This window comes from Malus sylvestris, chromosome 5, assembly GCF_916048215.2.
Source record: "Malus sylvestris chromosome 5, drMalSylv7.2, whole genome shotgun sequence".
Classification (NCBI taxonomy): Eukaryota; Viridiplantae; Streptophyta; class Magnoliopsida; order Rosales; family Rosaceae; genus Malus; species Malus sylvestris.
In genome coordinates, this window is record NC_062264.1 from 42,263,980 (window position 1) to 42,278,636 (window position 14,657).

A 14,657-nucleotide genomic window follows, 5' to 3' on the forward strand; every position below is an offset into this window, starting at 1 on the left:
TCAGCAAAATACTCTTGTACCTGTTTATTTTATGGGAGCTGTAACGACGTACTTGATATGAAAATGTCCGGGATAACTAGAATTTAGAAATTAAGGTGTCGAACTTAAAATACAAACCATTGAGCTAGCTTTACGTACGCAATGAACATTATTTAACATAAACTAGCTAGCTAGAACTATATTTTTCAGAGAGGGAGAATTAATACATTTTATATGATGAAGAGATGAGTCTTCTATAAATATTGCACCATTTCGATATCCATCGTCCATATATATGCATCCAATTGAGCTCTTCTAGTGATCCTGCAGAGAAAACTAATGAAACAATCGTTAAATTTCAAAACGAATTAGTTAGTAGTTAAACATGATCAATGACATCAAATTTAATTACAGAAATTTCTCATCTTAATCAAAGATAAATTGTTGTTACTACTTCTGTAACTTTTGCTTCCAACAAGTACGTATAACGTATTATACATATGCATGTACAAATTTCTTGAAACCATTGTCATTGTGAAGCTAACATGCATCCATCAAGTAAACAGACGGAGAAAGAGGTCAAATATCAGGATATATAATGAACTGAATTAAAATGTACAAGAGTACCTATGAAGAACGATTAAACTCTATGAGAATATATTATACCCATCAAATCATGTAGTCGTATGAACCGTCCCATATCTGATCATATATTAAGACTCCTAATCATAATATCCCAAAATAAACAAGGGAGGATCGTTATTGTCAGCGGATTTCATCGTATTTTTGGTGAAAAACTCTCATGTCATGGTATTATAGAGTCTTTTCTCTCAATAACTCTCTCCGATCACATGATATAGGATAATTAACTTTTTTTGTCATGGTGAGTATCCCTCTTTCTATCTCTTTTCTCGCATGACTAAGACCGTGACAGGAAATGTATTATTTGTCCTTAATTTTTTTGGTCTATTGCGTTTACTTTCTCGTTGACATAAAACTGTGTTAATATGTTCAGCAAGAAATGAAATAAGATATATATATATATATATATATATGTGTGTGTGTGTACATGTAGAGCCTCCATACCAAAATAGAGGTTGCTCTAATACTACTCTCTCAACATCGATCAATTGGATCTAAGAAAAATGTTCATTCATGGCTAGCTACTTACCTATTAGTGCACATCAATGTTTAACTTCTCAAAGGTAGAAACTTATAAATTCAACCAAGATAAGAGACCTAAACACATCTCAATGCCTTTAAATTCATAAGACTATTATCACTTGAATTTAAATATCTAGATAACAAACTAGTGTTAGACGTTGGCTGAGTTTCCTGTTTAACACAACAAGTCGTTAGTCTGGTTAGTGAACACTTTTTGCCACTTAAAGAATGTTTAATTTTAGCTACTAGCAAGCTAATTTAACCTTGCCAATCGATGTCATTTAGCTATTCATATGAACTTCAACTGGCCGTACAACCAAAGCTTGGAAAATTGGAGTTCATCATTTTTGTCGACTCCAAATTCCATTTTTCAATTCTCATTGTCTCAAGATCAGTCAATTATTTAGGAAGATAAGAAACAAAACTGGATAATTGCTTGGAACATTCATAAGTTATAATGCATAGGCAACAAAGTGGATTAATTACTTGAGTTTATAGTGGCATAGAATCCTAGTTCTGTGGAATTAAGATAATACAAAATACGCGAAGATCTCATGTATAGACATACAAATCGATGCACAGCACACCAAGATCTTTAGTTAACAACTAAACAAATCGTATGTCAACAAATATACATACATATATATATATATATATGTGTGTATAAATATATCTGTGTGTGTATGTATATATATATATCTATGGTTTTGGATCCACCACAAGAAATAATATATTGTTGCATGCATCCATACATACATGCATATATATATATATATATATATATATAACGATTTGATTGGAGATAATCATATATACTCTTTTATATAATGAATATATACATATATGCATATATCACTGTCAGCAATATAAGAACGTTAGTTCTTACGTCCAAAGTATACGACTCATGCAAGGACGTATGTTTGTATGGTATTATCACATATATGTGGTGCACCATGGGGAGCACTAAATCGCACAGAATCATAAAAGACCCCAAAACAAATGAAAAAAGAGAGTATACACACACACACACAAGCAAGACACATATTTAATATTTAGGACAAAACAGAAACAGAGTTATGTCTGATTGATTGAGAGAAAGAGAGAGAAAGTAATTAATATATAGAGAGGGATCATAGGTGTGGTCAAGTAAAAATTACCCACCTCTACCAATTTAATTAAGTTCTTCATCGATATCACTCAGTGCACTATTATGTATAGGCTGTAGCTTGCAGTAACTAAATCTAGATCTTGCAAATTAGGGTTTTTTGGGATTAGGGTTTTATGATGAAATTGAGATCTCAGACTAAAATTTTAGTCAGAATTTTGAATCTTATAAATTTCAAATTAATTAACCTACCTCCTCCTCCTTTCAGTTTAAACTCCCTTTTCAGGAATTGATGAAAACCCTTTTAACATGAAGCTGATCATGAATTACTATAACTAGGTAAATATCTACAAGCTACAGCAGCACGGGGTAGCTACCATATGTATACATAGTACTTGATGATTGGGTAACAAATTAAAAGAAAAGGAAAAATTACCGTTTAATAATCTCCATCAGAATGCCAAAGGAACTGATTCAAGACGTGATCTGCTTCAGAGTACCCTCGTTAATTGCCTTAAGCTGACCGTTCCTCTTCTTCTTCTTCTTGTACGGAATCCCTCTTGCTTTAGCCTGACACTCCTTCACTTCACGTAAGTAAACCCGAATAGCTCCATTCCCAAAAGGGTTTGTCTCCGGGGACCCTCCATGCTCCTCGTAGGCAGCACGGAGGCGTCCGATCAGCGCGTCCAGACTACCCCATGCCTGCCTGAGAGGGCAGGTGCACGGGGCAGGCGGGTCAGGCTGCCCAAAGAAGACGCAACCGTGTAAGTGAACCTTAGTCTTTCCGAACTGATCCAAGTAGCGGAGAAAATCGAGGACGTGGTTGCAGTTGCAATGAGAGAGCGACACTGGGGGTGATTGGTTCTTCAAGTACTGTCCGAAAGTGTTCCAGTCGCGGCGTTTCTGGGACTCGTATCGGCTGAGGGGTTGAGGTGCTTGCTGTTGTTGAGAAGTGGATCGTGATGAGGAGGAGGAGGAGCCCTCGATGGGAGTGGAGTCTTTTCTTCGATGACTGTGATCATGATGAGGTGCAGACATAATATTATCGTGGTGGTGGATGTGGAGGAATTCCTGTGTATTTTTTGCAAGAAATGGAGAAATGACAAGGGGAAAAAGAAGGAAGCAAATAGAGAGAGAGAGAGAGAGAGGTGTGTGGAAGAAAGAATGAATAGGTTATAGTGCAATGAAAGAAAGATGAAAATTACATCTTGATGAAGTCTATAGAGAGGACTTGTCATGGGCCCTATGAAGGTGCTTTGTGTTCCTCTTTTTCTCTCCCCTTCTCCATGACTCTCTCTCTCTCTCAGGTTGATTTTGACACTATTAGCACTAACTATATTTTATTTATGCTAATGTAACCTGTAGTGACATAGGGTACTACTCATCCAAAAGAATTAAATATAGTAAGGATAATGCTTCACACACTTATTTTTACTTCTCATACACCTCTTTTAATTTCGGTTGTCGGATCGAATAAATTAAAGAAGATCAATGACAAAAATTTAACAAGAATCTGTTGAAGGTAAAAATGGATGTGTGAATAGTATCATCCTATAGTAATGCTAACGCAAACACAAAATATTTAATTGTTATATGAATTCACATTGTAATCACTAATCACATAGCATATTTATGGACTCCGGTTAATTACATATAATAATCATTCATGCTAGTACTGTAGATATAATTTGCTCTTTTTTCATTTTGTATAATCTAGCACAGTAATGATAAAAAAAATCAGGCAAGTAGAACTACACATAAGAACTAAATCATTTAAATGCTACAACAATCTACCCTTCCCTCACTTTGGGCAATAGAATGTCCCTCCAATCCATTAGGCACCCATACTTACCAAAAGATGAAAATTAGTTACCGTCATATCACATATAGTTAATACTAATTAGAATTGAGTAATATTCGACACAAACACTAGATAACATGATTTAGACACGATATGACATAATATGACTAGATTTACCATCTTTAATGAGCAGTAAATGCACTAAGCAAACACAAGTAAAAGTTTATAGAATTATTAAAGAGCTAGAGATAGAGATAGTTTAGCATTGTGAAAATTATTACCAACGTGGTCCATGATTTATATGTTCACCCCCACTAATAAAGTTATCCTATTGTGACCAATAATGTACGTACGTATCCTTATTTTATTTTGGACACTGTTTTTTTTACCTTGAAATTTGTGTCCTTTTGACATCGTTGCTTGGCAACGTTGAGAGATTTTTTAATGTGACCGTTATACAACGTGTTACTATACAAATTGTGATATATGTGTGTTAAAAGATTAATAACTTAAAAAGGTAAAATTTTTCATCACTTACATAAAAACACGTGGTGTACCACTCATATTCCTGTCACAATAAAAAATTTCTCGGCAATTTAGTTTCAGGTGTCTCTAGCTTTGCTTCTTTTTTCAAGATTTTACTCGAATGGGCATAATAAAATGGCCAATGGAAATCAGAGACATGCTCAAATCCTGCGTTGCAAAATTAAGCATTGCATATCGGGTGCTTGAGTAATGACAAATTGTCCTGACGATCATGCATACACGCTCGGAAAGTAAATTAAGATAACTTTTTTTTTTTTACCGGTTCTGTTTGAAAAATGGTTGTCTCAATCCTCTCTCAAGACTGAAGGTAAATACCAGAGAACACTACGACTTTCTGCTTTCGCTGCAGTTAAGAACATGCATGGCTCCAAAGTTTTACTCACTAACTTCTAACTAAACCCGTGTAGTACTTGATCCCAACCTAATACTAAATACGGGTACTTTTCATATTACAAATCATGAGTCTTATGCCCATAATTTTGAAATTAACCTAGCAAGAATAGGGTGGATAAAGAGCGCGATTAAACTGTTTAGCTCATAAGTAATGCGTCTAATTAGGGTGTTTTTCGAAAGGATCGGATTGGTAACAACGTTCTCAATTTTTGTTCTAAAGTTTTGGATTCAGATTGGATTGGATCACAATTTTCATATTCAGAAGTTTTAGCATATTTGGGTTCGAGGCTCCAACCTGGTGAGTCTGCTTGATTGTGGCCAATGGGAGGCTGAAATGCATCTGAGAATCTTTCCAGCCCCCGAAAGGGGTGGATAACCGTGGCTTGCCACCAGTTGTCCTTTTTTTTTTAAGAAAAGAAAAAAGAAAAAAGAAAAATTCATATATTTTATAAGTTTTTTAATATTCTCTAACTTTTTTTCTTTTTTAGTATTTGGTATATTGTTATGTGTAAATTCAATTAATTTTGTGGTTACTAGTATACTTATCCTTTTAAATATATAAATCTATGTTTAATATAAAAATCATGAAAAAAATATATCCAAAACTAACAATAAAATACAAAAGTTAAAATATATAATTGGAGTAAATAACTATAAAAATTCGGAATATATCGGAAGTTTTTTTTATCAAAATAAGTACGGAACACTTCAGAAAAAATAAGATTGGAAATTTGGAATTCTTGAAATCTATAAATGCATTCCAGTTTTTTGAAAAATATTCGAATTCGGAATTTTTAGGTTTGGATTTGAAAATTGTACTATGAGAGTCGGAAACACTATTTCTACTTGCACCCCTATGTCTAATTACCTAAAAGTGAATTATGTTGTTTTCTATATTAGAGTTGAGATAAGTGTTTGTGGATATGGAGAAGATGATTAAATAAATCACAGTAAATGGATTACGTATATGAAGAATATACAAAGGAAGTGTGGACTTGGTATACTTAAATCTAGGGTTTGAAACTCTAGATTTTGGAGACATCTTTGAGAGATGGGTAAGGTAATGGATATGAGTAAATTAGAGGTCGATTATTCAAAACCCTCCTTTATATTAAAAAAATTTAGAAAAAAATGTATACCTTAAATCTAAGTTAATTCTTTTGGGAAAATTATGAGAAAGAGAAAGGGAGAATTCTTTTACAATGATTATATGCATATTAAGAGTAAAGAATACGAGACACTAAAAAGAGGGGATGAAGCAAAGACAACTTTGAGAGATGGGTCCAACCCTAAGTTTATGTTCCAAATAAATAATGCTGCTTGGAGTATGGACACCGGCTTTCTAGATACAACTTGTTTGGCATTCTAGGTTTTATACACAGAAGCTGCTATTGACATTTTAAAAACGTTATTTTACATTCCTTATTATAGATCATAGGCCCTAGCTAGGGGACGAGCCACTTAAGTTAGGGTTGGAGTGAGAGCTAGAGTTAAGCTGTTTCATATAATTTCTCTTCTATTTTTAGATGGGCTGATTGGTTTGGTGAAGGGAGTGAGTTAGGATCAGAGTGAGCTAGGGTTTAAGTTGTTTATTAGACGACTCAAGAATACATATGATCATCAGCTACCTCGATCTATGTCTGCCTCTACTCATCTCATTTTAGCTTGAGTATTAATCTAAGCTCGTGTAAAAAGTATCTAATTGAATATTAATTTAATCGATCAGCTACCCTCGATCTATGGTTACCTTTGATCGATTGGCTGATGAATAATGTAGGCTGATAGGAAAACTGTTAGTAGCAGTTAGTACTATTAGTAGCTGTTAAAATGGTTAACAGAAAGGTTGTTAGGTAGTTGGTTCTATTAAAAACATATTGCTTAGAGTGTAAGCCATGTGTGGCTATATAAGCAAATGTAATAGCATCAAACAAATAATGGAAATACAATACAGAAAATACAATTGAGAATTCTCTTCCTTCTCTCTTCTTTCTCTCTCTAAGAATTGTTTTCTCTACAACATTGGTTCATTTTCTGCAACTCTTCATTTCTGTTATTATGGTATCAATCGCCAGACGATTCTTGGTGCTGTTCTTCCACTGGCATTATTGAGGATTTATGGTGCTTTTCTGTGATTTGGGTAACGATTTCGACTATCATCAAGCTTGTTCTTTTCCTGGTTTCTGAAATGCACATCAGCTGTTTGTTTCAATGCGTCAGTGAACATTGTTTCGCATGGTGTTTTACTTGAAAATTCAAGGCCAATAGCCATAAATTGAGTCTTTGCAGTAGAGAATTGTTAAGGTTGATAGCCAAAGATTGTGTTGTTGATAAGGCTAATAGCCATTTCTAGGGAATTTCAACAAGGCCGATAGCCATTTCTTGATTCTTGCACTTCTGTAAGGCCGACAGCCGAAGTGTATTGTTGGATACTGCATATGATCTGTGTTCTTTCATTACAAGTTTCTTGAAATATCATCATGTCTGAGTCCGTGAAGATTGAGGGGTTGTTGGGAATGCTTACAGTTAGGCTTCAAGATGATAATTTTGTGAAATGAAGCTTTCAATTTCAGTATGTTTTGAGAGGTTATGATATGTTTGATTTCTTCACTGAAGATTCGGCATGTCCACCAAAGTATGTAATCAATACAGACACTGGAGTTACTACAGAAATTACTACGGCATATAAAGATTGGGTGAAGAAGGATTTTGCATTGCTAAGTCTGCTCATTGACACCCTTTCCGATGATGCCATGGAACATGTCATTGGGTGCAAAACTTCACAAGAAGCTTGGAACTGTCTACAAGAAAGGTTTGCATCTGAATCAATGGTTCATGTGAACCAACTGAAGATGGAATTTCATGCTACACAAAAATGAGGAGACTCTGTGGACAAATTCATGCTTAGACTCAAGGGGATTCGAGATTAATTAATTTCTGCTAGTGAAAAGATATCAGATAATGATTATATCATTGTTGTTTTATCTGGACTGCTTGCTGATTTTAAAGTAATCAAGACAGTGATTCTTGCAAGGGATTCCATAATGTCACTTAAAGATTTTCGAGCATAATTGTTAGGTGCAGAAGCTAGTATTGAGGCTCGGATGCAGGTTCTTTCCAACTCCATGTCTGCAATGTATGTACAAGGCGATAGGGCAAGTTCTAGCAGATTTCTAGGAGGAAACCAGAATTATGAGCAGGGAGAAAGTTCAAATTCACAAGGGGATGACACTAGCTCAAACTTTCAAGGAGGGTCAGGATTTGTGAGTAATGGGAATAGATTCCAACAAATGGGCAATTTCTTAGGGAATAATAGAAAATTTAATGGGAGTAATGGAGGCAATGGAGGCAATTTCTCTGGAAGCAATACCTCAAAGTCTTTCTCTAGAAATTTCTCAAATAGATTTGGGAATAACTCAATGTCTAGTACTGGGAACAGTGGAAATAATTCATATTCTGGGAATGGAAAAAGTTTTCAATTCTTTGGAAACAATTCGGGCAAAGAAAGATCTTGGAATAGCAATATCAACTATAAGAATGCTATCTCACCTGAGTGTCAAATATGTTCAAGGAGAGGACACATTGCACCAAATTGTTATTATCGAGCTGATAACAATGGACAACCTTCAAATTTTGTTGTGTGCCAAATCTATGGAAAGAAATGTCACATTGCCCTTGAATGCTATCACATGAACAATTTCTCATACCAAGGTAATCCACCACCACCTTCCTTCACTGCTTTGTCTGCACAAACCAATAAGAGGCAACCAAATACAAATGATGTCAATGACAATGGATTCGATGCTGCTGAAACTTGGATTTTGGACATCGGTGCAACACACCACATGACGGCCAATGCTACCAACATTAATCAAGCTGCACCATACAATGGAAATGAAAGGATTATCATCGGCAATGGGGAAGGTTTGATAGTAAAAAATATTGGTTCCTCAGCCATTACTACTTCCTCCGATAAATCTCTTATATTGAAAAATGTTTTACATGTTCCAATGATAAATGTCAATCTATTATATGTCAAGAAACTGGGTAAGGATACTAGTTGTTGGTTCATATGTGATGATGTGATGTTTTTTATACAGGACAAGGCCACAAGGGTGATTTTATATTAAGGAATAAGTGATGGTGGGAATTTGTTCAGAATTCCAGTTAATGCATTTTCATATTCATTTGCTGCAAGATTGAGTAGATGTGCTGCTTTCATTGGCAAGAAAGTCACTGTTTCAGTTTGGCATCAACATTTTGGACACCCTTCAGAGGAAGTTTTACAAGTTATGTTAAAATCTGCAAATATATCTCCTAGTATAAATACAACTCCTAATGTATGTTCTTCTTGTAATCAAGGGAAAATGAATAGGCAACCATTTCCTAGTAGAGAACGCAGAGCTAGTTATCTGTTTGAGAAAATACACAGTGATAAATGGGGTCCAACTCCAAGTCAATCTGTACAAGGTTATAGATATTACATAAACTTTGTAGATGAATATTCAAGGTTCATGTGGATATTTCCCATGACAAATAAATCAGAAGCTTTCTCAATTTTTGTCAAATTTCAAGTTTTTGTGTTCAATCAATTCAATGTTACTATAGAATGCTTGCAAACTGATGGTGGAGGGGAATACATGAGCAAAGCATTTGTGGATTTCTTGGCAAGTAAGGGTATCACTCATATGGTTTCTTGTCCTTACACTCTTCAGCAAAATGGACTTGCTGAGAAGAAACATAGGCATTTAGTAGAAACTGCAATCACACTAATGTCTCAAGCTAATCTTTCTTCAAAATTATGGTACCATGCATGTGCATATGTTGTGTTGTTAATCAATAGAATGCCATGTAAAGTGCTACAGATGAAATGTCCATATCAATTGGTGTTTGGTCATAATCCTGAAATTCAACATTTCAAAATTTTTGGAACTGCAATGTATCCTTTCTTGAGACCATTCAATAGTAACAAGTTACAACCGAGATCAAGTCAATGCGTATTTTTGGGATTCTCTATTGGTTATAAAGGAGTGATTTACTTTGATCCACACATTGGCAGATTAATAGTGTCACGGCATGTTATACATGATAAAGATGTCTTTCCATTTAAGTCTGTAGTAAAACCACGACAAAGTGATAGATGTACTTCAGTTCAAGATAAGTCAGTTCCTGTGATGATTCAAATGCCAATTCCACAAGTACAACAGTCACAATATGTTCACAGTCAGCAATTTGGTGTAATGTCTATATCAAAAGATGCATTGCAACCTAGTCATAGCAGCATTGGTACTACAGAACTATCTGAGACATCGGCTATGTTAGATATTCATCCCCATCACCATTACTCTACAACAACAGAAGATATATCACCCTTGTTGCCTATCCATCATGAGTCACAACTTGAGGTAATTCTTCCTATATCTTCAAATTCCACAGATATAAATGCCAATTCTTCAATGTCAAGAGTAAATACTCAGCATCTTATGATAACAAGATTAAAGAGTGGAACTATTATGAAGAAAAATTATGCGGCTTATTTAGCAACATTTCTAGAATTGCAGTCCTTACAAGTTACTGAAGATGAGCCATTTTCTAGAGGTTTCTCTTTTATTACTGAAGTGAATACTTGCACAGAACCTTCTTTATTCAGAAAAGCATATAGTATACCTCAGTGGCAACAAGCCATGCAAGAAGAGTATGATTCTCTTCGAGCTCAGGGAACATGGAGTCTTGTTCCATCACCTCCAAATAGATCAATTGTGGGCAGTAAATGGGTATACAAAGTAGGGATGAGCACGGTTTGGTTTGGTGCGGTTTTGAGTGAAATCAAAACCGAAACCAATTTTTTTTGCGGTTTGGTTCGGTGCAGTTTTGAAGCCAAAATCAAAATGAAACCAAACCGTTTGGTTCTGTTCGGTGCGGTTTCAAATGGTTTCGGTTTGGTTTTTAAGAAAAAAATGTACAATTTGCAATTTAACATATTAATAAGCATTTCCCCGTAGCAATAGGAAAAAGACATTTGTTATATAAACAATTAGCATGTTGATGTTAAAATATGTTTGTACAACAAAAGGGTGTCCCGTATAAGGTATAACATAAAACAAGTTGAATAACTTTGAATTCATTAAACATGAGCGAAACTTTCATACTAGAATATGTGATACCATGCTTCAAATGAGTGGACTTCATTAGATCATTGTTCGACTCTTGATAACAAGATTAGTCCACCCTTGTACATATGTGTGTGTGTGTGTGTGTGATGGTATAAAATAACAAAGGTCCTTCAAGTTAATGAACGAAAGAAAGTGATGAATGATGATATTCTAGTGTGGTTGTGTTCATACTAAGTGCATGGATTCTAACAAACAACCAATTAAAACATGAAATTTAATATGGACATTTAATTAAATGTTTATTAATATTTGCGGTGCGGTTCGGTTTCGGTGCGGTTTTCAAAAGCCAAAACTGAAACCAAACCGTTTTCTATGTTGCGGTTCGGTTTCAAAACCAAAACCGTTCCAAAACCACAAAACCAAACCATTTGGTGCGGTTCGATTTGGTTCGTGTTTCGATTTCGGTTTTCGGTTCTAAGTGCCCACCATTAATACAAAGTGAAAATGAATCCAAATGGCAATATGTCTCGATATAAAGCTAGGCTAGTTGTTCAGGAGTTTTCTCAAGAGCATGGAGTAGATTATTTTGAAACTTTCAGCCATGTGGTGAGACATACAACTGTCAGAATTATCTTAACATTGGTTGCAATGAATCATTGGGATTTAAAACAACTGGACATTAAGAATGCATTTTTGCATAGAGAATTGCATGAAGAGGTTTATATGAAACAACCTCAGGGATTTGTTGATCCACAACATCCAACACATGTGTGCAAACTTTTGAAACCCTTATATGATCTCAAGCAAGCACTAAGGGCTTGGAATTCAAAATTCACAAGCTATCTTCTTGCTATGGGATTCACTGCCTCATCATCTGATACAAGTCTGTTTACAAAGAAAGATCACTTAGATATTGTCATTTTTTTACTTTATGTGGATGACATTATTTTGACTGGATCTAATCATGCAGTAATTCAATCAGTAATGAATGAACTTTCTGAGGTATTTGACTTGAAAGATCTCGGGAAGCTAACATATTTCCTAGGGCTGCAAATTCAATAAAAGACCAATGGGGACATATTTGTAAATCAGGCCAAGTATATCACAAATCTCATTCACATAGCAGGAATGGATTCATGTAAGCCAGCTCCAACTCCTTGCAAACCACATAATTCGATGTTAGTGACAGAAGGAACATCACTTGCAGATCTTAGTGTTTACATAAGCTTGGTTGGATCATTGCAATATCTAACCTTTACTAGGCCAGATATTGCTTTTGCAGTGAATTATGTTTGTCAATACATGACAATGCCTACTGATATACATCTTGGAGTTGTCAAACGAATTATAAGGTATCTTCAGGGTACAATACAAGCTGGAGTTGTTTACTCAGCTATTGCTGAACCATGTCTCAGTGCATTCTCTGATTCTGATTGGGCTGCTGACTTAAAATACAAAGAGGTCAGTGACTGGTTATGTTGTATTCCTTGGAAACAATCCTATTTCTTGGCAGTCTAAGAAGCAAAGCTCAGTTTCCAGAAGCTCAACTGAAGCTGAGTACAAAGCTTTTGCTCACACTGCCACTGATATTGCTTGGGTCAAGAATGTTTTGAAATACTTGGATGTTTTTCTACCCAATCCACCTGTGATCTTCTGTGACAATATGTCAGCTATTGCACTAAGTGCAAATCCAGTGTTCCATTCCAGAATTAAACATCTTGACACAGATTATCATTTCATTCGAGAAAGATTACAACAAGAAGATTTGGAGGTTGCATATGTTCCAGCTTATGTGCTTACTAAGGGTCTTCATATTCCTACCTTTGTTAAGCATTGATTCAATCTCAAACTTGGAAGCCGAGTTGAGATTGAAAGGGGATGATGAATAATGTAGGCTGATAGGAAAGCTGTTAGTAGCAGTTAGTACTGTTAGTAGTTGTTAAAACGGTTAACAGAAGGGTTGTTAGGTAGTTGGTTCTGTTAAAAACAAATTGCTTAGAGTGTAAGCCATGGGTGGCTATATAAGCAAATGTAATAGCATCAAACAAATAATGGAAATACAATACAGAAAATACAATTGAGAATTCTCTTCCTTCTCTCTTCTTTCTCTCTCTAAGAATTGTTCTTCTTTCTTGTTTTCTGTACAACATTGGTTCATTTTCTGCAACTCTTCATTTATGTTATCATCGGCTACCTATGACATAACAACATATTTACCACATCAATTGTATCATGAGCATGTAAAGCTCATGGTAAAAACTATTCAATTACCATGGTCCAGTTTAACTCGTGGTAAATAGCATTAAACAATCAAACTTTGATCCGTTGTTAAAAGTGACCAAGTTACAACAGGCATATAAACCCGTGATGGAATATCAAAACCATCAATCGAGGATGGACTCCAGACCTAAAAAAAATTTGTGACACTTATCAATCGATTGACGTAAAAAATTATTTTCTGGTGACTACGAAGAACAAATTTGGGAGCCTGTGGATATATTCTATTCGATCAAACAACATTTGGGAGCCTGTGTGACTTATTGATCAAAACCTTTACGCTGCTTTCAACTTTTTTCTGCCAAAGATGATGATGTACTAAAGGCAAACAAAACTTTATCGGCAACCAAAATTTTACGTGTACATGCAAATACTGTTTATCCTTTGGATTTATATCTTTAGGGATTTTGGTGTACCCTTTGCTGGTCTCCTTGACACTTGACAGGTTACATACTCGATCTTCCTATATTTTTCTAACAAAAATATCCGGTGACTACTTCAGCAATGCGCTTTACAGAGATCCACTGAGACAATCATTCTATATAATATATATCCTATGATACTAATTAAGAAGTTGCTAATTGGTGCAGTTGGTAAAGTTTTTCTTTTAAATTTGAGGGAGAAACTGGACAATCTATCATTTTTTTTTTTAAGTTAATTATTCATGGACGCTCATAAGATCCTTTCATTTCTTTTTTTAGTTTATTATTCATGGACGTTCATAAGATCCTTTCATTTAGTAGCACCTTAAGGGATGGCATAATCTTAATAAAGTTAAGGACAAGTTTTAAATGAGAAAAGACTTACGATGAATACTTAGGCACCCAAAGATGAGGAAAGGTTGTGTCCAACATAACTTTATTTACAGATGATCTGCTGTAAAAACATCAAATTTGATTCTTTCATGCAAATCTTCATTTTTTCTTTAATGAATAATTGTTCGCACTTTTGTCTTGTCTGGCCAAAGTAATTTCTCTGAAAATGAAGATTTTATTGCATCTCTCTCTTGTAGATTGAACCAAACAAAACAAGTTTTGTCATATATAGTCTGACCAGTGACCAAACATATAAAGGTTGAATAGTCAAGTTTGTAGGCTTTTAGCAACGGAGAAATGCTATGGGGACTTTCTCTCAAAGCGAGATTTTTATAGATTTTTTGTCATTTTATAGTTTAATGTTAATTTTTATCATAGTTTAATGTCAATTCATATGCCAATATAATAAAATATTGTGCCACAAACATTAAGTGGTAGAAAGTCCATAGGGTATTTCACTTTTGAAA

The 14,657-nt window shown here is 34.9% G+C and overlaps 1 protein-coding gene across 2 annotated transcripts; it reads right to left on the bottom strand.

The window, feature by feature from the left end:
- On the bottom strand, positions 1-3,446 carry LOC126624101 (protein LIGHT-DEPENDENT SHORT HYPOCOTYLS 10-like). 2 transcript variants are annotated; one of them, XM_050293122.1, is made up of 2 exons: positions 2,685-3,446; positions 1-315 (listed from the first exon to the last, which is right to left on the bottom strand). In XM_050293122.1, exon 1 carries the CDS (start codon positions 3,284-3,286, stop codon positions 2,723-2,725), a length of 564 nt encoding a protein of 187 aa, XP_050149079.1. In that variant the 5' UTR covers positions 3,287-3,446; the 3' UTR covers positions 1-315; positions 2,685-2,722. The 2 variants fall into 2 exon arrangements, with proteins under 2 accessions (XP_050149079.1, XP_050149078.1); XM_050293121.1 differs by having other exon boundaries at positions 1-303; positions 2,685-3,445.
- Between the last annotated feature and the right edge of the window lie 11,211 nt (positions 3,447-14,657).

What these genes read in the sequence shown, in the direction of transcription:
- LOC126624101 (XM_050293122.1), bottom strand. Translation starts at nt 3,286, where the DNA reads ATGTCTGCACCTCATCATGATCACAGTCATCGAAGAAAAGACTCCACT.